Source organism: Pteropus alecto, unplaced genomic scaffold (assembly GCF_000325575.1).
Source record: "Pteropus alecto unplaced genomic scaffold, ASM32557v1 scaffold42, whole genome shotgun sequence".
NCBI lineage: Eukaryota > Metazoa > Chordata > Mammalia > Chiroptera > Pteropodidae > Pteropus > Pteropus alecto.
Genome location: NW_006434825.1, coordinates 11893739 through 11911586, shown reverse-complemented (window position 1 = coordinate 11911586; position 17848 = coordinate 11893739). Strand labels below are relative to the sequence as shown.

General features: G+C 48.2%; 2 protein-coding genes across 4 annotated transcripts in view; both read left to right on the top strand.

Moving 5' to 3' along the window:
- Positions 1-5111, top strand: part of LOC102882799 (dipeptidase 2) — a 5919-nt gene extending 808 nt beyond the window's left edge. For 2 of the 3 annotated variants that reach the window (XM_006909788.3, XM_025045343.1), the window contains exons 2-12: positions 20-107; positions 512-848; positions 1176-1302; positions 1602-1731; positions 1831-1972; positions 2270-2339; positions 2470-2646; positions 3022-3106; positions 3794-3869; positions 4532-4667; positions 4762-5111. In XM_006909788.3, the coding sequence (XP_006909850.1) occupies positions 556-848; positions 1176-1302; positions 1602-1731; positions 1831-1972; positions 2270-2339; positions 2470-2646; positions 3022-3106; positions 3794-3869; positions 4532-4667; positions 4762-5028 (1503 nt within the window). In that variant the 5' untranslated portion in view covers positions 20-107; positions 512-555 and the 3' untranslated portion in view covers positions 5029-5111. The remainder of the gene's footprint in view (positions 1-19; positions 108-511; positions 849-1175; positions 1303-1601; positions 1732-1830; positions 1973-2269; positions 2340-2469; positions 2647-3021; positions 3107-3793; positions 3870-4531; positions 4668-4761) is intronic. The other variant, XM_025045344.1, reaches the window with a different exon arrangement.
- Positions 5112-9565: 4454 nt separating this feature from the next.
- LOC102883814 (dipeptidase 3) lies at positions 9566-13643 on the top strand. The gene is made up of 10 exons (XM_006909867.3): positions 9566-9804; positions 10129-10255; positions 10753-10882; positions 10972-11113; positions 11356-11425; positions 11564-11740; positions 12022-12106; positions 12622-12697; positions 13171-13306; positions 13401-13643. Exons 1-10 carry the CDS (start codon positions 9566-9568, stop codon positions 13641-13643), a joined length of 1425 nt encoding a protein of 474 aa, XP_006909929.3.
- The last annotated feature ends 4205 nt before the right edge of the window (positions 13644-17848 follow it).

Genomic DNA, 17848 nt, shown 5'->3' with positions numbered 1-17848 from the left:
CCCTACACTCACCCCACAGGGCTCATACAGGAAAACCGGGAGCCCAGAGCACCGAGACCACAAAGACAGCTACATGAGGATCTAGGAGTGTCCGAGCCAGACTGCAGGTAGGTGTGGTTATGATGTGGCGAGGGCCACTATGGGAGCAGCACTCCAGGCTCTTTCTTCTGGAGAGTAAGGCTAGGGGCAGGGACAGGGTCAGAGAAACCAGGATCTGGCCCCCCGGAGCAGCGGGTGTGGGGAAAGAGGCAGGGGCGGGGGAGCCTGCGATGGCAGGCCAATGAGCACACGCGGAGAAGGCCGGCCCACCCCACAAGGGCGCCCCCAGGGCTGGGACCCGGAGGGCCTTACCACCCCCTGGCGGCCGCTCTGCGCGGTGTCGAAGCGCTTCGCCCACCCGTCGCAAGGTCCTGAGACTGCGTCCCTCTCTCGCGATGCCGCGCCGCGGAGTCGCCTGAGTCGACGGTTGAGACCCCATAATCTCCCTCTGCCCTTCGCCCACCCCTCTCAGGCTCTCGAGATCAGACCCTGCTCACCTGCCCCGCCCTGTGCAGCATGCGGCCTAAGGGCCTCGAGGGTCTCAGCCTGCTCGGCTGGCGGCCTCTGCTGCGTCTGCTGCTTCTGCTGTCTCTGCTGCCGCGGCCGGTGACCCGCGCCCAAACTACGCCCGGCGCCTCCAGCACTCCGACGGTGCTGGGCACCCCCAGTGCCCCGACTACGCCAGGTGCCCTTAGCGACCCGACTCAGCCAGGCACCCCTAGCTCCCCAACCGCACCGAGAGGCCCCAGCGCCCCGAGTCTGCAGGAGCTTGCGAGGACCCTGATGCAGGACTTCCCGCTTGTGGACGGGTGCGTAGGTGCTAGGTGGGGGAACAGATGAGGCCGAGCTCACCCCTAGACTGGGGAGGGGGTCCTGAGCATGTACTGCTAATGAAGAGGTTCCCTCTCACCACCCCTGTGTGCCCTTTCCCCTCATGCCCTTTCCCTTCCTCTGTCACCCCCTCCTTGGTAGAGAATACCCTAGCCCCACTGGGTCCTAGTATAGTCTGTGTGATAGTGTGGGGTGGGGGAACCCCTCCTCCCACCTCCGCTGGCCCTGGCCTGGGAACATGTCCCCAGGCCTAAAGGAGTCTACCCATTTGCCCCTGACCTGACCCTGCCTTAACCTCCTTCCAGCCACAATGACATGCCCCTGGTCCTGAGGCAGTTTTACCGCAATGGGCTACAGGATGTTAATCTGCGCAATTTCAGCCACGGCCAGACCAACCTGGACAGACTTAGAGATGGTCTTGTGGGTGCCCAGGTACCACAGGGACACATGAGGCGTCACTGGCTGCTGGGGAATGTGGGGGGTATGGGGGCCCTAAACACCACAACAAGTTAGTCACATGGGAACTCAGTTACTATAGTGATCCAAAAAGTGCCATGACATGCATGCTGGGGAATGCAGGGGCCATAGTGAGCCAGTTTGGTGGGCATCCAGGTGCCACAAAACAAGTATGTGACCCCTGGGCCCAAGGGGTGCTGTGCGCGATGTGGAGGCCATGAAAGGTGGACCTCTAAAGCCACCCCTGCCCAAGCCAACCCCCGGCCTCCCCCCAGTTCTGGTCAGCCTACATCCCGTGCCAGACCCAGGAAAGGGATGCCGTGCGCCTGACCCTGGAGCAAATTGACCTCATTCACCGTATGTGTGTCTCCTATTCTGAGATGGAGCTTGTGACTTCGGTTAAAGGTAGGCAGGTTGGTGGGGGTTGGGTGGGTGGATGGTATTAGGGACTTAATTGAGCTACCTCAGCTCCTGAAAGTGATCACCTGAACTTTCTGCCCCCAGCTCTGAACAGTAGCCGGAAGTTGGCTTGCCTCATTGGTGTGGAGGGTGGCCACTCACTGGACAGTAGCCTCTCTGTCTTGCGTACCTTCTATTTGCTGGGTGTGCGCTACTTGACACTCACTCACACCTGCAACACGCCCTGGTAAGCACAGTGCAGATGGTATGGGCCCACTGAGGCAGAGATCTGCTCAAGATCACACTGGGGCCCAGACCATGCTTTACCCCTGGGATCTGCCACTGACCCTGGAGTGGGGAGGGGAGTTGGGTTCACAGATCAAAACTGGATCCCCAGTGGGACCTTCCTACTGCCAAGCACTGCCCAGCTTGGGTTCTTGCTCTTGCTCTGGGGGGTTGTAGGGTTAGAGGGTTTGATAGGGCCTCTAGGCTCTTGTGGCCAAATCATGGCCACCAGTCAGACTGCCTCTTGGCCATCCTGCAGGGCAGAGAGCTCAGCCAAGGGCATCCACTCCTTCTACAACAACGTCACTGGGCTGACCAGCTTTGGTGAGGTGAGGACCCTGGTTCCATACCCTGCCCCACATGCATGTATACACCCTACCTGTTCTCTATAAATAAGTGCACATACATGTGCACCCCTAATGCCTCTCCCCTGTCCTCCCCTCGCTCCTATCTCTGCAGAAGGTAGTGATTGAAATGAACCGCCTGGGCATGATGGTAGACTTGTCCCATGTCTCAGATGACACGGCACGGCGGGCCTTGGCAGTATCACAGGCACCTGTGATCTTCTCCCACTCAGCTGCCCGAGGGGTGTGCAAGAATGCACGGAATGTTCCTGATGATATTCTGCAGCTTTTGGTGAGAGACTGCCCGGCTCTTGAACCTGAAGCAAGAGGTTTAAACCAGGAGCCCTCAAACCTAAGCCCCAGCTCCCTCAAATTCCTTAAACCCCAAGCTGAACTTCTACCCCACAAACCCACAGTCCACAACCCCTGAACCTTGAACTCAAGTTGGAGTTCTAGGTGGTAAATACTCCTCTAAACCTTCAAACCCAGGGCCAAGACACCACCCAAACTAGGGCTGAGACTCCTCCATTCACACAAACCAGCAAGGTGAAGTCTCCTCTGACTCAAAGCCAGGACTAAACGCCTTCCTCACAGGGGCCCAGTGGGTGAACAGGCAGGTAGCTGTGCTGGGGGGCCAAGTTGAGTATCCATTTGTCCATCCCTGCAGAAGAAGAATGGTGGCATCATGATGGTGTCCTTCTCTGCGGGGGTGCTGCAGTGCAACCTTTTAGCCAATGTCTCCACTGTGGCAGGTAAGGCCCGCCCTAGACTCTGAACAGCTCTAATTTGGACCTGAATCTTTGAAGGGTGTTGGACCTCAGAACAGCCCCAGTGGTTTGACCCACCCTTTGGCAGTAGGCATAGCTCCCAAAAACCCCAAAATGGACAGTACACAGCACCTGGGTGCCACGTGGAACTGGAACCAGAGTGGATAATCAAATACTGATGGGTATAAGGGAGGCAGTCAGATCTAAAGCTTGAGTGCCGACCACTTGTGCCTCTGCAGGGGCTCCCAAAGTGCCCTGCCCTTGCCTCTGGCCAAGAGACTTGACAGCCCCTTAGATCTCTGTGGTCTTTGTCAGTTGTACTCTTTGTCCTCTCTTCGTCCCATCCTCCGCGCACATGGAAAGGAGCCCCCACTGGTTCTCAAGGAGACTCAAGACAGGGAGAATCCTGATGTGAAATGGACCAAACTCATGGCTCTGGGGTCCATTTCAAATATGAAGTCCAAAAAAAAGAAAAATGAAGTCCATTTTAGAGCCAGCTGGGGTCACTTCTGGTCAAAGCTCAGGGCCCTCAAGTTGGCACAGTGGGTGCCAGTCCATGAAGGAATTGGCCTGCATGACCTACAGACTACAAGAAGGGGAATCAGCAGAACCCAGTCCCCACCCCCCATCCCTGCCCTAGAAGCCCCACATCGCTGACTCTCCATCCCTCAGATCACTTCGACCACATCAGGGCAGTCATTGGATCCAAGTTCATCGGAATTGGTGGAGATTATGATGGGGCCAGCCGGTGAGTGCTTCCCTCTGGCTTGTCTGGGCCTGGCTGTGCAGCAGTGGGGCCTTCATAGTCACCATGCCCACTACAGCATGGTCCTTGTGGTTGTTAGGCCTGGACCACAACCTCAGGTCTGCTGGCCCACCTGGCATCTCCCCTCTCCCAGGGTCTGTTTTCTGGGCTTTTCTGTCTGTCTTTGGTCCATTTGGTCCCCCTCTAAGTCATCATATTTGGCTAAGCCACCAGACAGAGCTCATCTCCCCAGCATGTGTACCTACCCCTTTCGCCACAGACCCTCTGTCTCTAAGCAGACTCTTAGCAAGGCCTGGAATGAGAGGATCTTCTCTGCTTGAAGCTGGGTCTGTGCATGCAGGGGTTCAACCCAGTTCTTAAGTTTTTCTTCTTTTTATATATGGAGGAAAAATTTGCATTCAGTGAAAGGCATAGATCTTAATTGTGCCGTTCAAATGAGTTTTGATAAATATTCAAAGAGGTTTGGGAGTCTCCTTCTAAAGGATGAAGAGCAGGGGTGAATATTTACTCTCTCCAAGTCTCCATTTCCCATATTTGACCAAGGCTGGGGTTCCGTGGACCCTGAACACATAGGGCTGTGGTTCTGAGTCAGGACCAGAGAACAGGTCTGGGGCCCAATATCTGGTTGTCTGATGGCCACACAGGTTCCCCCAGGGTCTGGAGGACGTGTCCACATACCCGGTACTAATAGAAGAGTTGCTGAGACGTGGCTGGAGTGAGGAGGAGCTCCAGGGCGTCCTTCGTGGAAATCTGCTGCGGGTCTTCGAACAAGTAGAACAGGTATGCGGGGCTGGGCAAAAGAGTATCTCAGGAGTCTGAGCAGGTGTGTTGAGGGAAGCTGTGGGAGCTGCTGACCACCAACTTCTGCCTCCAGGTACGGGAGAAAAACAAGGGGCAAAGGCCCTTGGAGGATGAGTTCCCGGATGAGCAGCTAGGCAGCTCTTGCCGCTCTGTCCTCTCACGCCTGCATCAGAGACAGTTTATGCCTCCAGACCAGAAACTAACTGAGACTTCGACACATTGGACACCCAAGATGTCACCTAAGGAGTCATTCTCAAAATCCTCCCCCCACATGGTCCCAAGCCTCACAGTTTCTGCTTCCTTCCCAGTCCTCATTCTGTGGCTCTTGCAACCCCATTAATCCTGCCAGATGTCACTTTGGCAGCCGTGGACACCCCACAAAATTCCCCTGTTGTGCAGGCACAAACATTTCCTAAAAATAAATATTTTAGACTGGAACCAGGCATGAGTGTCCTCTGTGGTGGGGTCTGGTGGCATAGGTTCCCAATGCTGGTCACTGGTAGGGCATCCTGCAGTTCAGCCACAAGTTACTCAAGGAAGACCTGTTGGCAGGGGCCTGAGGAAACCCACCCAGGTGATTGGGCACCACAAGGAGAGAGTGGGTGGCTTTGGCTACAAGAGGGTGGACCCTACTCTGGGTTCTCTCTGAGTAGCTCACCTCAATCCCCATCCTGACCCTCTGTCCACCACCTGGGGATCTTTCAGGGAATTCTGATTCAAATTCCCAAGTAGGGAACCTGCTTGGATCACAAATGATCTTTTTCCTATTTGGACAGAGCTCAGAGTGTCAGGCCACATAATGGGCCACGGGCCTCAATGTTGGACTGCCCTGGATGTGGGCCCATCCCTCACCTACCCCTCAGGGATTTCCTCTCTGTGAGGCACAGGATACTTAGATAACCACCCCATCTTACCCCTAGGCCATTAATGATAACAATAACTGCACTAATAATAGCCAAAATTAAGAGTTAATACAGTGTTAATAATGACAGCTAATCATAAATAACATGATAACAATAAATAATGGCTAATAAAAATAGTAATACTAATAGTCTATGCATAGCCCATGACTGAGCAATTTCACCCCAGGTATATATCTAAGAAGAGTGTATACATACATTTCCCAAAAGGTATATGAAATAATATTTATAGCAGGACTATTCATAATAATCCCAAACTATGTACTTCAAAGTCAAAAAAAAAAAACAAAAACAAGGAGCCAAAGACAAAAGGTTATCGTGAAAGCAGTCATATTTTGAAAATTCACATTAACTTGAGGAACAACAGTAAAATTGACAACTGAATTTTCAACAGAAATAATGGGAATCTACACAGTGGAATATCTTTAACCTGATGAGTGAAAGTAACTACCAATGTTGAATTCTGTGCACAGTGAAAATATTCTTCAAAAATGAAGGAAAACAAATGCATTTCAGACTAATAAAAGCAGAGAGAGAAATCGGAAATATACAAATCTCCTAATAAGAATATCAGTTATTATAGGAAAAGTGCATATCTAGTATAAATTAAAGACGTTATAAGTACCCTAATTTCATATTTGAAATGGAGGTATTAACATTTAAACAAAATATCTTCAGATTTTGAATTTTGAACTGAAGAAAATTTATGTTCTAGAAATACATTTGATTTGGCAAAAGTAGCCATGGACTTGGCTCTTACTTATTCTGAAATTTCATGTCCTGTAGAAATTCCATCTGAAGTTGTTTTAAAAAACATGCAATATTGATGCTTTGTATTATAAAATCAGCATTCTGTTTGGATCTTCTGAAATGATTCATATTTTGCTTAGTAGAATCTTATCCAAATTTAGAAGTAACCTTGAAAAAAAACTTTACCTATACCAGTCACAGTAGCATCCTTTAAGCGAAGTTTCGGTAAGCTGCAGTTATTTAAAAATTATTTGGTCAAGAGAAATTGTCAAACATGCAATCTCGCAACAGAAAGTGAGCTAAGCAAAGAAGTAGGTTTGAAAATATTATTCATGAGTTTGCTTCATTAAAGCCAGGAAAGTACAATTATAATTTTGGTGTGGATATAAATAAAATTATGGAAATGTAAAATAATGTTGTGAGTTTTAGTATACCTTTTTTTTCAGTTCTTTAACATTTTCAACTATTTTAATGTTCTGGAAAGGTTAACTATTAAAAATATATTAAAAATAAAACAAAAAATACATTAAAATTGTACATCAGAGTACACATTTTTCCTCTTGCTTCAGGCTCCATATTGGTGGGTTCAGCACTGTTACTCAGAAAGTTTTAATAGTGCTTTGTATTTGTTTCACCTCTTCTCTCCTTTCTTCACTCCTTTTGGATCAACTGAGTAGTGCTCTGAGATCACCTTACTTGTCTGTCTCCGTTTTTCTCCCTTTTATGGCTCACAGGGCTTTAAAACATCACAATCAATGGTATCTTCCCAAACAACCCAGATCATGTTCTCTGCTGCCTTTCAAGGTGAGCTGATTCAGTTCAGAGTCCATTTAGGAAAATATGGGAAGAAGTGAGAGTTACTATAAGATAGAAGCTTAGAGGAGGGCCCTGTATAGTTGGGGCTCAAACTTCTGAGATGAGGCTGTACTCAGCTGGTGCAGGTGTTCTAAATGGGCATGGCAAGGCTACTCTGTCACAGCCAGAAGTTGGAGACTACAGCCAATTGCCACTGCTAGAGCAGCAGTGACAGGAACAGAAAAAAACATTTCTGTTTTCTCCTCCTGCCTTTCAGTTTCCCTTGAGTCCCAGCTCCACAGAGCAGAGAACAGGAGGCTGGATCTGGAGTTGAGAGACAATTCTTAATAACCAGGATTCCTCCAGGCCTGATTCACTTTCTCCTAGGGTGTATTCTTTTGTATTCCAACTCAAAACTAAGGGCCCATCAGGTTTCTCCTGACCTTGGTGGACCCTGGAAGCTAATCTGTCTCAGCCCTACAATGCCCCTAGTGGAAGAAACAGTCTAAAACCTGGGCCCATCTCTGGGTTTCTTCTATTCTCCCTGGATCCTGGACAAGTAATTTTTTAGTATTTTAACTCCCTGGTGCCTTGAGAAGATCCTTTTTATATTTTGCCCAACTTTTCTTGTTGTTGTCAGGAGGACTGTAACTTTGATTTACTTAACCAAACCAGACATTTGGAACTGTTTATGTATTAAAGTGATAACATTTTAAAATTTTATTATAAACATTAGGCCCTCTCCTTTCACCTAAGATTAATATAGGAAACAGCTGTATATACAATGCTTTCACACTTTTGATAAACTGTCAGTAAAGTAATCATTCATTATGTTGTTTAATGTCTCTTAAACGAAAACCTCCATGGCAGGTCAGCAAAGTACATGAGACGCCAGAAAAAAACAAATTCTCTCATTCTCTCTCCCTCTCTCCCCGCTCCTCCTTTCTGAGAGAGCCAAAGTTAGAGGTAGCTGAGTCAGACTTGGTCTGTAACACCATGAGGAGGGGGCAGAGATGGATGGGGGCAGTGGTCACCAGAGGCCAAGGCCTTTCTCCTGGTGCCCAGAGGGAAGGCCTACTTATCACAGAGCCCAGGTGGGAGAACAGGAGACAGATGCAGATGTAAAAGGGGTGACAACTCGGATTTCAGTCTATGCTGTTGGCCCTTCTCAGCCTGGCAGAACCTGATGCAGGTCCAGGAGGCTCAGATGCTACCTGAATGCAGTTCTGAGGTCAGTTCCCCCTAAACCAGGGCTTTTTCTGAAGAAAACAATAAATTATACTGTCCAGGCCTCTGGCCAGCCTGAAAACTCTCTTATTTTGAAGGATTTCCGCCCCAGGTGAAGTCATGTATCAGACGAAGCTCCCCATGCTCTTAGCACCAAGAGCTCCAACCTCATCTTGTCCCCCTCTGCCTTCAAGGATCTTCCAGTTCCTTCCCACAGCACAGTCATCCTGCCCAAATCAGGACGACTGGGCTACTGGCCAACCTGGGATGCCCTCTCTACTCCCCTGGCCTGACATCCTTTTAAGGCTCAGCCACTGCTCTGGTGCCTCCACTAAACTCTTACCACCCTGGCCAGTTCTCACTGGCACTATCCATGGATTCCCTCAGCCAAGATAACCATATTACATGGAAAGTAAATAAAGTGACTAGGGAGCAGGTAATCCCCTTCCCAAGATGGCTACTATTAACTGTTTAGTATGTGAACTCCTCTAGAGTCTTTTTAACATATGTACAGACACAAATTTCAATACTAGATGCTAAAACAAAATGGTCTCCCCTAAATATTGTTCTTAAATTTCATTTTTATTATATAGGTCGGGAATCTTTTTTCTGTCAGTCAAAACAGATCTAATTCACTCTTCTGAGCTGGGGCTTAGAATTTCATAGAATAATTTCATAGAATTTCATTGAAGGTCCCCGCGTGCTCGGCCGGCGGCCTGTTGGAGGGTGAAGCACAGCCCTGCAGCTCAAAGCCCACATAGACCTGAGACTTGTCTGGTTAGCGGTGAGATTAGGAACATTCCTGGGCCTCAGTTGCCCCACTGGCCTCCCCTAGTCTGTTGTTGGTTTAGGAAGCCCGGAAGAGCCGTGGATGCAGGGCCAGGAGCAGGGGCGGAGGGAGACAGCGATGGGTCGCTAGAGGGCGCTCGCGGCAGAGGCCAGCCTGGCCCATCCGGGAGCCCTCCTAGTTGGGGGAGCGAGGGCCGTGCCGCCCCCTGGTGGCGGTGTTGCGGATGCCCAGGCGCCTGTCGCCACGTCCTGATTCCTCTCCTCTCGAGGCCGTGCTGCTGAGTCACCTAAATCGACGGTCGGGACCCCATTGTCGCCCTCTGCTCCTCTGCGCTTCTCCTGCCCTTCTCGGGCTCTCGAGACCAGCCCCTGCCCGCCTGCATGGCCCTGCGAGGCATGCAGCCCACGGGCCTTGAAGGTCCCCACGTGCTCGGCCTGCGGCCTCTGCTGCGTCTGCTGCTTCTGCTGTGGCTGCTACCGTGGCCCATAACCCGCACCCAGGCCGTGCCTGGCGCCTCCAGCGCCCCGACAGTGCTGGGACCCACCAGAGCCCCGACCAGGCCAGGCACCCCCAGCGTCCGGAGTACGCGGGAGCGCGTGCAGGCCCTGATGCGGGACTTCCCGCTCGTGGATGGGTGCGTAGACGCGGTGTGGGGACCAGAGGGGGCTGAGCTCACCCTTAGGCAGGGCAGGGGTTCCTGAGCATGCGAGGCTAGTGAGGAGGCTCCTTCACACCACACCTGGATACACTCTCTCCACCGTCACCCATGGGCTCCCTTCCCCCATTATTACTCCGTTCCTGGTGGAACAATGCCCCCCAAGCTGAACCTCTGGAGGTCTCCATGTTGTCTGCGTGAGGTGGGGAGGAGAGGTGGGACAGGATAGGCCCAGGCATGTCGACATGTCCTGCCTGACCTGGAAGCCATGTCCCCACTCTAACCTTGCCTTGACTCCCTCAGCCACAACCACCTGCCCCTGCTCCTGAAACAGCTTTTCCAGAACAGGCTGCAAGATGTTAACCTACGCAACTTCAGTCGTGGCCAGACCAGCCTGGACAAGCTTAGGGATGGCCTCGTGGGTGCCCAGGTACCTCAGACACAGGGTGCCACAGAATGATTGCTGGGGTATTTGAGGGCCACAGAAACCTGGGTAGGCAGTCCTCTGGGTTACTAGGTATCATAGGACACACAGCGTGCCATCATGTGGTTGCTGGGGAGTGTGGGGGCATTGGAGGCCAAGACAGGCCAGCCACATGGGTGCCTAGGTTCTGTGGAGACACACAAAAATTGGCCAGAAAAATCCCTGGTGAGTGTGGGAGATGCTAAAACCACAAAGGACCTGGTGGATTGGCCTTGGGGCATTCACATAGCACATAGACAAACAGCAGGCAATGATGATATGTCATGAGTCCACAGTTTGGCTGCTGGCAGCAAATTGAATAGTCATCAAGGTACCATGGGGTCATGCAGTGCTTCACTTGGGTCACTGACCCAAATGAGTACCTTGGGGGCTAAGGAAGAGTGGCAGGCCAAGTGCGTCAGAGACCACCCTGATCTCATTATGGACCCCCGGGCCTACCCTAGTTCTGGTCAGCCTACACCCCATGCCAGTCCCAGGACCAGGATGCTGTGCGCCTCACACTGGAGCAGATTGACCTCATTCATCGCATGTGTGCCTCCTACTCTGAACTGGAGCTTGTGACCTCAGCCAAAGGTGGGCTGGCAAATGGGAGAATAGTCAGGGGCGCTCTCTGGTGGTTCTGGCTCTAAGCCCTGACCACTTGGTTATCCATCCTCTTCTAGGTCTGAACAGCACTCAAAAGCTGGCCTGCCTCATTGGTGTGGAAGGTGGTCACTCACTGGACAGCAGCCTCTCTGTGCTGCGCAGTTTCTATCTGCTGGGAGTACGCTACCTAACACTCACCTTCACCTGCAGCACGCCCTGGTGAGCATAGTGCCTGGCCAGGGTGGAATGGTAGATGGCATGGTGGGGAAACTGCCAGAGAGCTGAGGACAGAGGAGTCCACAGAAGGAGACTGGCTACCAGCAGGTCTCTCACACTCCCAGAAAGCAGCTGGCCCAGGTTCTTACTCTGTTCTGGAGGAACGGTGGATGGACAAACAGGGGGACTGCAGAGCCCCCAGGCTTTGATGACCCACTAGATTGCCCTCCTCTGCTGTCCTGCAGGGCAGAGAGCTCCACCAAGTATAGACACCACTTCTACATCAACGTCAGCGGGTTGACAAGCTTTGGTGAGGTAGGACTCCTGTTCCCTTTCCTAACCCAGCCGTTCCCTACAGATATATGCACACATGTGCATCCCTGACACTCTCCCCTGCCAAAAAAACAAACAAACAAAAACAAAAATAAACAACAACAACAACTGTCCCTGCAGAAGGTGGTAGGGGAAATGAACCGCCTGGGCATGATGGTGGACTTGTCCCATGCATCGGATGCCTTGGTGCGGCGAGCTCTGAAGGTGTCGAAGGCTCCTGTGATCTTCTCCCACTCAGCTGCCAGGGCTGTTTGCGACAGTTTGCTGAATGTTCCCGATGACATCCTGCAACTTGTGGTGAGCGGCCACCCCAGCCCTCAAACCTAGGACTAGGCATGCTTCATACAGATTCTTGACCTTGAACAAAGTTACCGTCCCAGGCCCCAATTACCCTTGGACCCAAGGCTGGTTAACCTTCCTTCATCTCTGAAACTCAAGGCCAAATCAGTTCTACCCAGGGACCCACAAACTGAGAGGTGAGGGGTCTTCTAACCCCTGAAGCCAAGACTGAGCACTGTCCTACCAGGGACCCCAGGCCAGAAGGGCCAAGGTGAGTATCCATTTGTTTATCCCTATAGAAGAAGAATGGTGGCATTGTGATGGTGACGCTGTCTATAGGGGTGCTGCAGTGCAACCTGTTTGCTAATGTGTCCACTGTGGCAGGTAAGCCCCACTTCAACTCCTTGTGCAGTTCAAACTTGGGCTTGTGGCCATCAGGACCCTCAGGACAACTCCAGCAGTCTAACACACCTGCTGGGCAATGGGCAGACCTCCCAACAACCCAGGAGAGTAGACACAGCCCTTCACTGCCACCCAGATCTGGGCCCATAGTCAATGCTGATGGGTTTGGGGAGGCAATTGCCTCTGCCTCTGAGTCTCACTTTTATTCCCACATCTCTGGATAGGACAGGCAGATCCCTGACTAGGCTTTCAAGGAGAGGTGGCTCCTGGGCAGGAAAATGTCCAAAGGGGCTGCTCTGAGGTCCACTCTGGGTCCAGTGTCCAGCCTGTAGCCACTTCAGAACTCACAACTGGCCAGGAGCTCTGTGGAGTCAGCTGCCATAGCCTGGAGTGCTGTGGCCAGGGGAATTAACCAGGGCTGAGCTTTCCCAGACCAGGGCTAATCCTAGGATCTGACTCCAGCCCAGTGCTGTCCGTCACTAACCTCCACCCTCTAGATCACTTTGACCACATCAGGGCAGTCATTGGATCTGAATTCATCGGGATTGGCGGAAATTATGATGGGTCTGGCCGGTGAGTATTTCCCTGGGGTTTTTCTTAGGCTGGGTATAGCAGGAAGTTCTAATTCCCCATCCTGTGGTCCTCGAATCCTTCAAGCCTCAACCATAAGCTTTTGTCTTCCAGCCCACTTGAGATCTCCTGACACCCAGGGCCTGTTTCCTGAGCTCTCCCTGTCCCTTCTGTGGCCTCCTGAACTCACTGCCAGTCTAGGTCATCACCCTCATTAAGTACTCCCCTCCCCCAGGTAGATCTCATCTGCCCAGCACAACCTCCACTCCCAGCCCAGCAGATGTGTTGTGGGCTGATCATCTGCTCAGCAGGTAGATGCTGCAAAAGCCCAATCTTTAAGGAGCTTCCAAAGTTGCATTCAGTAACCTGAAAAACATGGCCTTCACCTTCCCATATGTGATTTGAGGTTGGTAAGATAATGGTCCTAGACCAAGATCAGGGCTGAGGTCCCACAGAACTGGCTGGTGGTCACACAGGTTCCCCCAGGGGCTGTCGGACGTGTCCACATACCCGGTACTAATAGAAGAGTTGCTGAGACGTGGCTGGAGTGAGGAGGAGCTCCAGGGCGTCCTTCGTGGAAATCTACTGCGGGTCTTCGGACAAGTGGAACAGGTATTATGCTGGGTTGGGCACAAGGGTGGTTCAGTTGTTTGAGCAGGTGAGGTGGGTGCTGCGGGGGCCACTGACTGCTCACTCCCATCACCAGGTGAGAGATGAAAACCGTGGTCAGAGCCCTTCAGAGGATGAGTTTCCAGACAGGCAGGTGGGCAGGTCCTGCCACTCTCACCTCCTGTCCCAGCCTCACAGAGAACACCTGGCCACACACCTGGAGATGACCAAGTGGCCAACCAATCATGTTCTCCAAAGGCCTTCGAAAGCCTCCCCACACCTTGTTCTAAGCCTTGAGGCTTCTGCCATCTTCTCAGTTCTCATCCTGTGGCTCTGGTGACCTGGCCAGTTCCCCAGAGGTCACCTCAGCGAAGTCTCAGAAAGTCCCCCTCCTAGTCATTTGGGCACAAGCATATGCTAAGAATAAACATTTTGGGCATGGAGCCAGGTGTGAATGTTCTTCCTTTTTCACATGTGGAGAGGGTAGAGGATGTAGTCCCGTAGGTTCTTGGATGGTAAGGGGTCTTGTGATTTAGCTCTAGCTGCTCAAGGTGAGTGGTTTCCATTGGCCTCCAGCTTTGTCTCATCTCAGGAAGGCAGAGGCATCTTACCGTATTCACTGCTAAAAGCCTGATCCCACAGAACACAAAGAAATAGAGTTCAGAGTTTATTGACCCCGTAATGGAGTAGGACAGTGGGTGCATCCCCAATCTCTCGCTGAATAATTTAAATTTGTTTTTTTAAGAAGCTGATACCATTTATAAAATAAATAGTAACTTGTTTGATAATAGCAAAAGGAAGTTTGTAAAGATTTTAGATTTTTCAGATAAGGTCCTCTGATTTTTTTTTAACTGTTTAATGGAAGGGGAAAATCAAATCTTGAAAAGAAAATCTTAAAAAAAAGGGGGGGGTGCGGAACTAGTGCCAACTGTTTGGTTTACTACAGATGCTCCATGTTTGGCCATTTTCCTCTCCCAATCCACAAGGGTGGGCCAGAGCCAAATCTAAATTCCTTCTATGGTAACTTGAAATTGGGAGAAAGGGAGACTATAGTGCCACCTATGTTACATAGGTGTGGGTCTACTTTTGAATTCTGTTCCCTTTATTTGGACTGTTTATCATAGTAACAATACTACACTGTCTTAATTACGACAATTTTAAAACAAGTCTTGATATCTAGTAGAGTGAGTCTTCCCACTGTCAGAGTATTATATCATCCAGTGTTTGATCAGATAAGTAGATGCATTATTGAATGATATAAAATGATAAATTTATTATAGGGATTAGACCTAACGCATATGTAGGAACCAATGGAAAAATCTATGAAAGGCTGTTACCTGTTCATCTGGTGCTGAATCTTCAGACTGTACAAGTAAACAAGGGTAGAAGTTAGGAAGGAGAGCAGGATGTGAGGTAGAGGAGAATAAGGATGAACCCATAGGAATCAACTGGGACAACTGGATATCCATTTGGGGAGTGGGGGGAGGTGGATACTAGACTGATGAAGGGATCACTTTGTAAATTATATAAATGTCTAACCACTGTGCTATACACCCAAAAACTAATATAAAATAATATTGAATGCCAACTGTAATTAAAAGAATGTTGACCCCTAGGCCACAACACACAGAAAACGAAATACAAAATTAAATTAAATTGAATATGTTATTGATCCAAATGCCAAAGGTAAGAGAATAAAACTCCTAGAAGGTAGTATAGGAAGATAATATTTGTGACCTCAGCCTAGGAACACTGGACATAATGACAAAGGAAAAGGTTGATAAATTGGATTCATTAAAATTAATAATTTATGCTTATCATAAAATACCACTAAAAAGAGTAAGAAAGCAAGCCACAGAGTGGGAGAAATTTTTAACACATATAATTGACAAAGGGCTTGCATCCAGAGACATAAAAGTGGGGAAGACATATGAATAGAAACTTTACAAGAAAGTATATTCAGTTGGCCAATAAGAATATGAAAATATTAGTAAGGAAATTCAGAATAAAACTCATCGAGAAGATAACTAAAATTTAAGAGATAATACCAAGTGGTAGCAAGTATGTGGAGCAACAGGCATTCTCACACCCAGCTGGTGGCAGTATAAACAGAAAAACTACTTTGGAAAACAGTTTGACATTATTTACTAAAGTTTGAGACATGTATATCCAAGGACTTAGCAATTTTTTCCCTAAAGACCCAGCAGAAATGCCTGCATAAAAAGACATGTTCAGAGAAGAACTATTTTTAATAATTCCAAACTGAAAATAACCCAACAATAGAGAAATAAACTGCTCTAGTAACTCCATGGACTAGTACATAGCAATGAAAAAGAACAAACTACAGTTACACACAACAACTTGCAAGAATCTCACAAGTGTTGAGTGGAAGAAGTCAGGCACAAAATAATACTGTATTATTCCATTTTTAAAAGTACAGAAACAGGCAAAATTGATCTCTGCCATTGAAGTCAGGTTAGGGTTATCTTTGGGGGAGGTAATAACTGGAAGGTGGAGCATAAGGAAGGGCTTCTGATTGCTGGTAAAGTGCAGTATATTGATCCAGGTACTGGATACATGGGGGTGTTCATTGTGTGAACATTCAGCATGCTATATGCACTTATGGTATGTGAACTTTTCTGTATGGGTATTTTTCTTCAATAAAAAGTTTTTAAAAAAAAAAAATAACAGAGAGGGCTAAACTTAATGCATAGGGATGCATGCTCAGGTCATGCCTTTATATAGGAAAACAAGAAAGTGATTATCATCAAACTCAGGTTTGGGGTGGCAACTGGAGGAGGCAGGAAGGAGCTTTTGGGGTCCTTGCAATGTCCATGCCTTGATTTGGTTGTGGTTATTTAGATGTTTACTTTATGATAATACATTGAGCTGTCAAACAGTTTGAATAGCTCCCTGTCCTCACCGTCCCCACACTCCCCACTCCCCTTGTTCTGTTCTCCCAGCGACCACTTTAAACACTTTTAACTGTTAGTATTTACTGGCATTTTCTTCTATATTTCTAAATAATATATATAACTACCAGCTCTTTAGTCACAAAATTTAGATATTATTTATTGACTCAAAAACTTGAAAATGTAGGCTTTTTAGCTTTCTTACTCCCTTCTCCTCCTACGATACTCTAATTAGAATTATTTGGTTAATTATATAATAGAGTTTTTTGTTTATTTTTAAACAGCTTTATTGAGATATAATTCATATACCATACAGTTCACCCACTCTATACAGTTCAATGGTTATTGCATATTACATTTTTTTTAATTGTGGTAAAAATATATAACATAAATTTGCCATTTTAACTATTTTCAAGTGTATAAATCAGTGGCATTAATTTCATTCACAAATGTTGTACAAACATTTTCCACTATTTCCAAAACTTTTTCATTATACCAATCAAAAACTCTGTAATCATTAAGCAATAACTCCCCATTTTCCCTTGCCTCAGGCCCTAGTAACCTCTACTTATCTATTCTAGTTAACTTATATAAGGGGAATTATACAATATTTGTCTTTTTGCATCTAGCTTAATTAAATCATTTAGCGTAATGTCTCCAACGTTCACCTGTGTTATAGCATACATCAAACTCCATTCCTTTTAATGGCTGAATAATATTCTCTTGTACATATGGATCACAGTTTGTTATTCATTCATCTGTTGATGGAGACTTGGGTTGTTGCCACTTTTTGGCTATGCAATAAACACTGGCATACAGGTATCTGTTCGAGTCTCTGCTTTCACTTCCTTTGGACATATGCCTAGGATGGAACTGCTGGATCATATGGGAATTCGAAGTTTAGCCAAACCATTTTCAATAGCAGCTGTACCATTTTACATCACCATCCTAGCAATGTACAAGGGTTTCAGTTTCTCCACATCCTCCCCAGCATTTATTTTCCATTTTTTGAAATAATAGCTAACCTAAAGGGTGTGAAATGGTATCTCAACCATCAATCTCACATTGTGGTTTTGATTTGTATTTATCTAATGACTAATGAGATTGAGCCTCTTTTCCTGTGCTTGTCGGCTATTTATTTGTATATCCATAAGCTCCAAGTCAGTGTCCTTTCCCAGCTCTCTGAAGCCATTTCAGACTGACTTGGGAGGTTATCCTGTTCTCCCTATAAAGCCTCATATGTAATAAACATTTCTGTATCCTCTTGGAGAGCATGTAGCCTTATCAGTCTTGACATACGAACCATATTTTAGGGAGGTTGTGTCTATCCCACTTCTAAAGGGTGATCTCAGTGCTTTGCTAGGACAACTGTTATGTCATCTAGAGCTAATTTAGCCTGACTATTAAGGCAATGTCCTTCTGAGCAGCCTAGCTAATCTCCCATATATTAAAAGGTCTTTCACTCTCATTGGTGGGAACACAAACTATGTGAGCTCCAGGAATTATTCAGCCTACTTCTTTCCTCTGGTCTTGTATAGCTTCCTCTTATGTGTTTACAGATCAATCCTCTGGCCTACTCACAGAGACCCTCTGCAGATCTCCAGGCTTCTCTCTTTGTGCAGCTTCCTCCTCT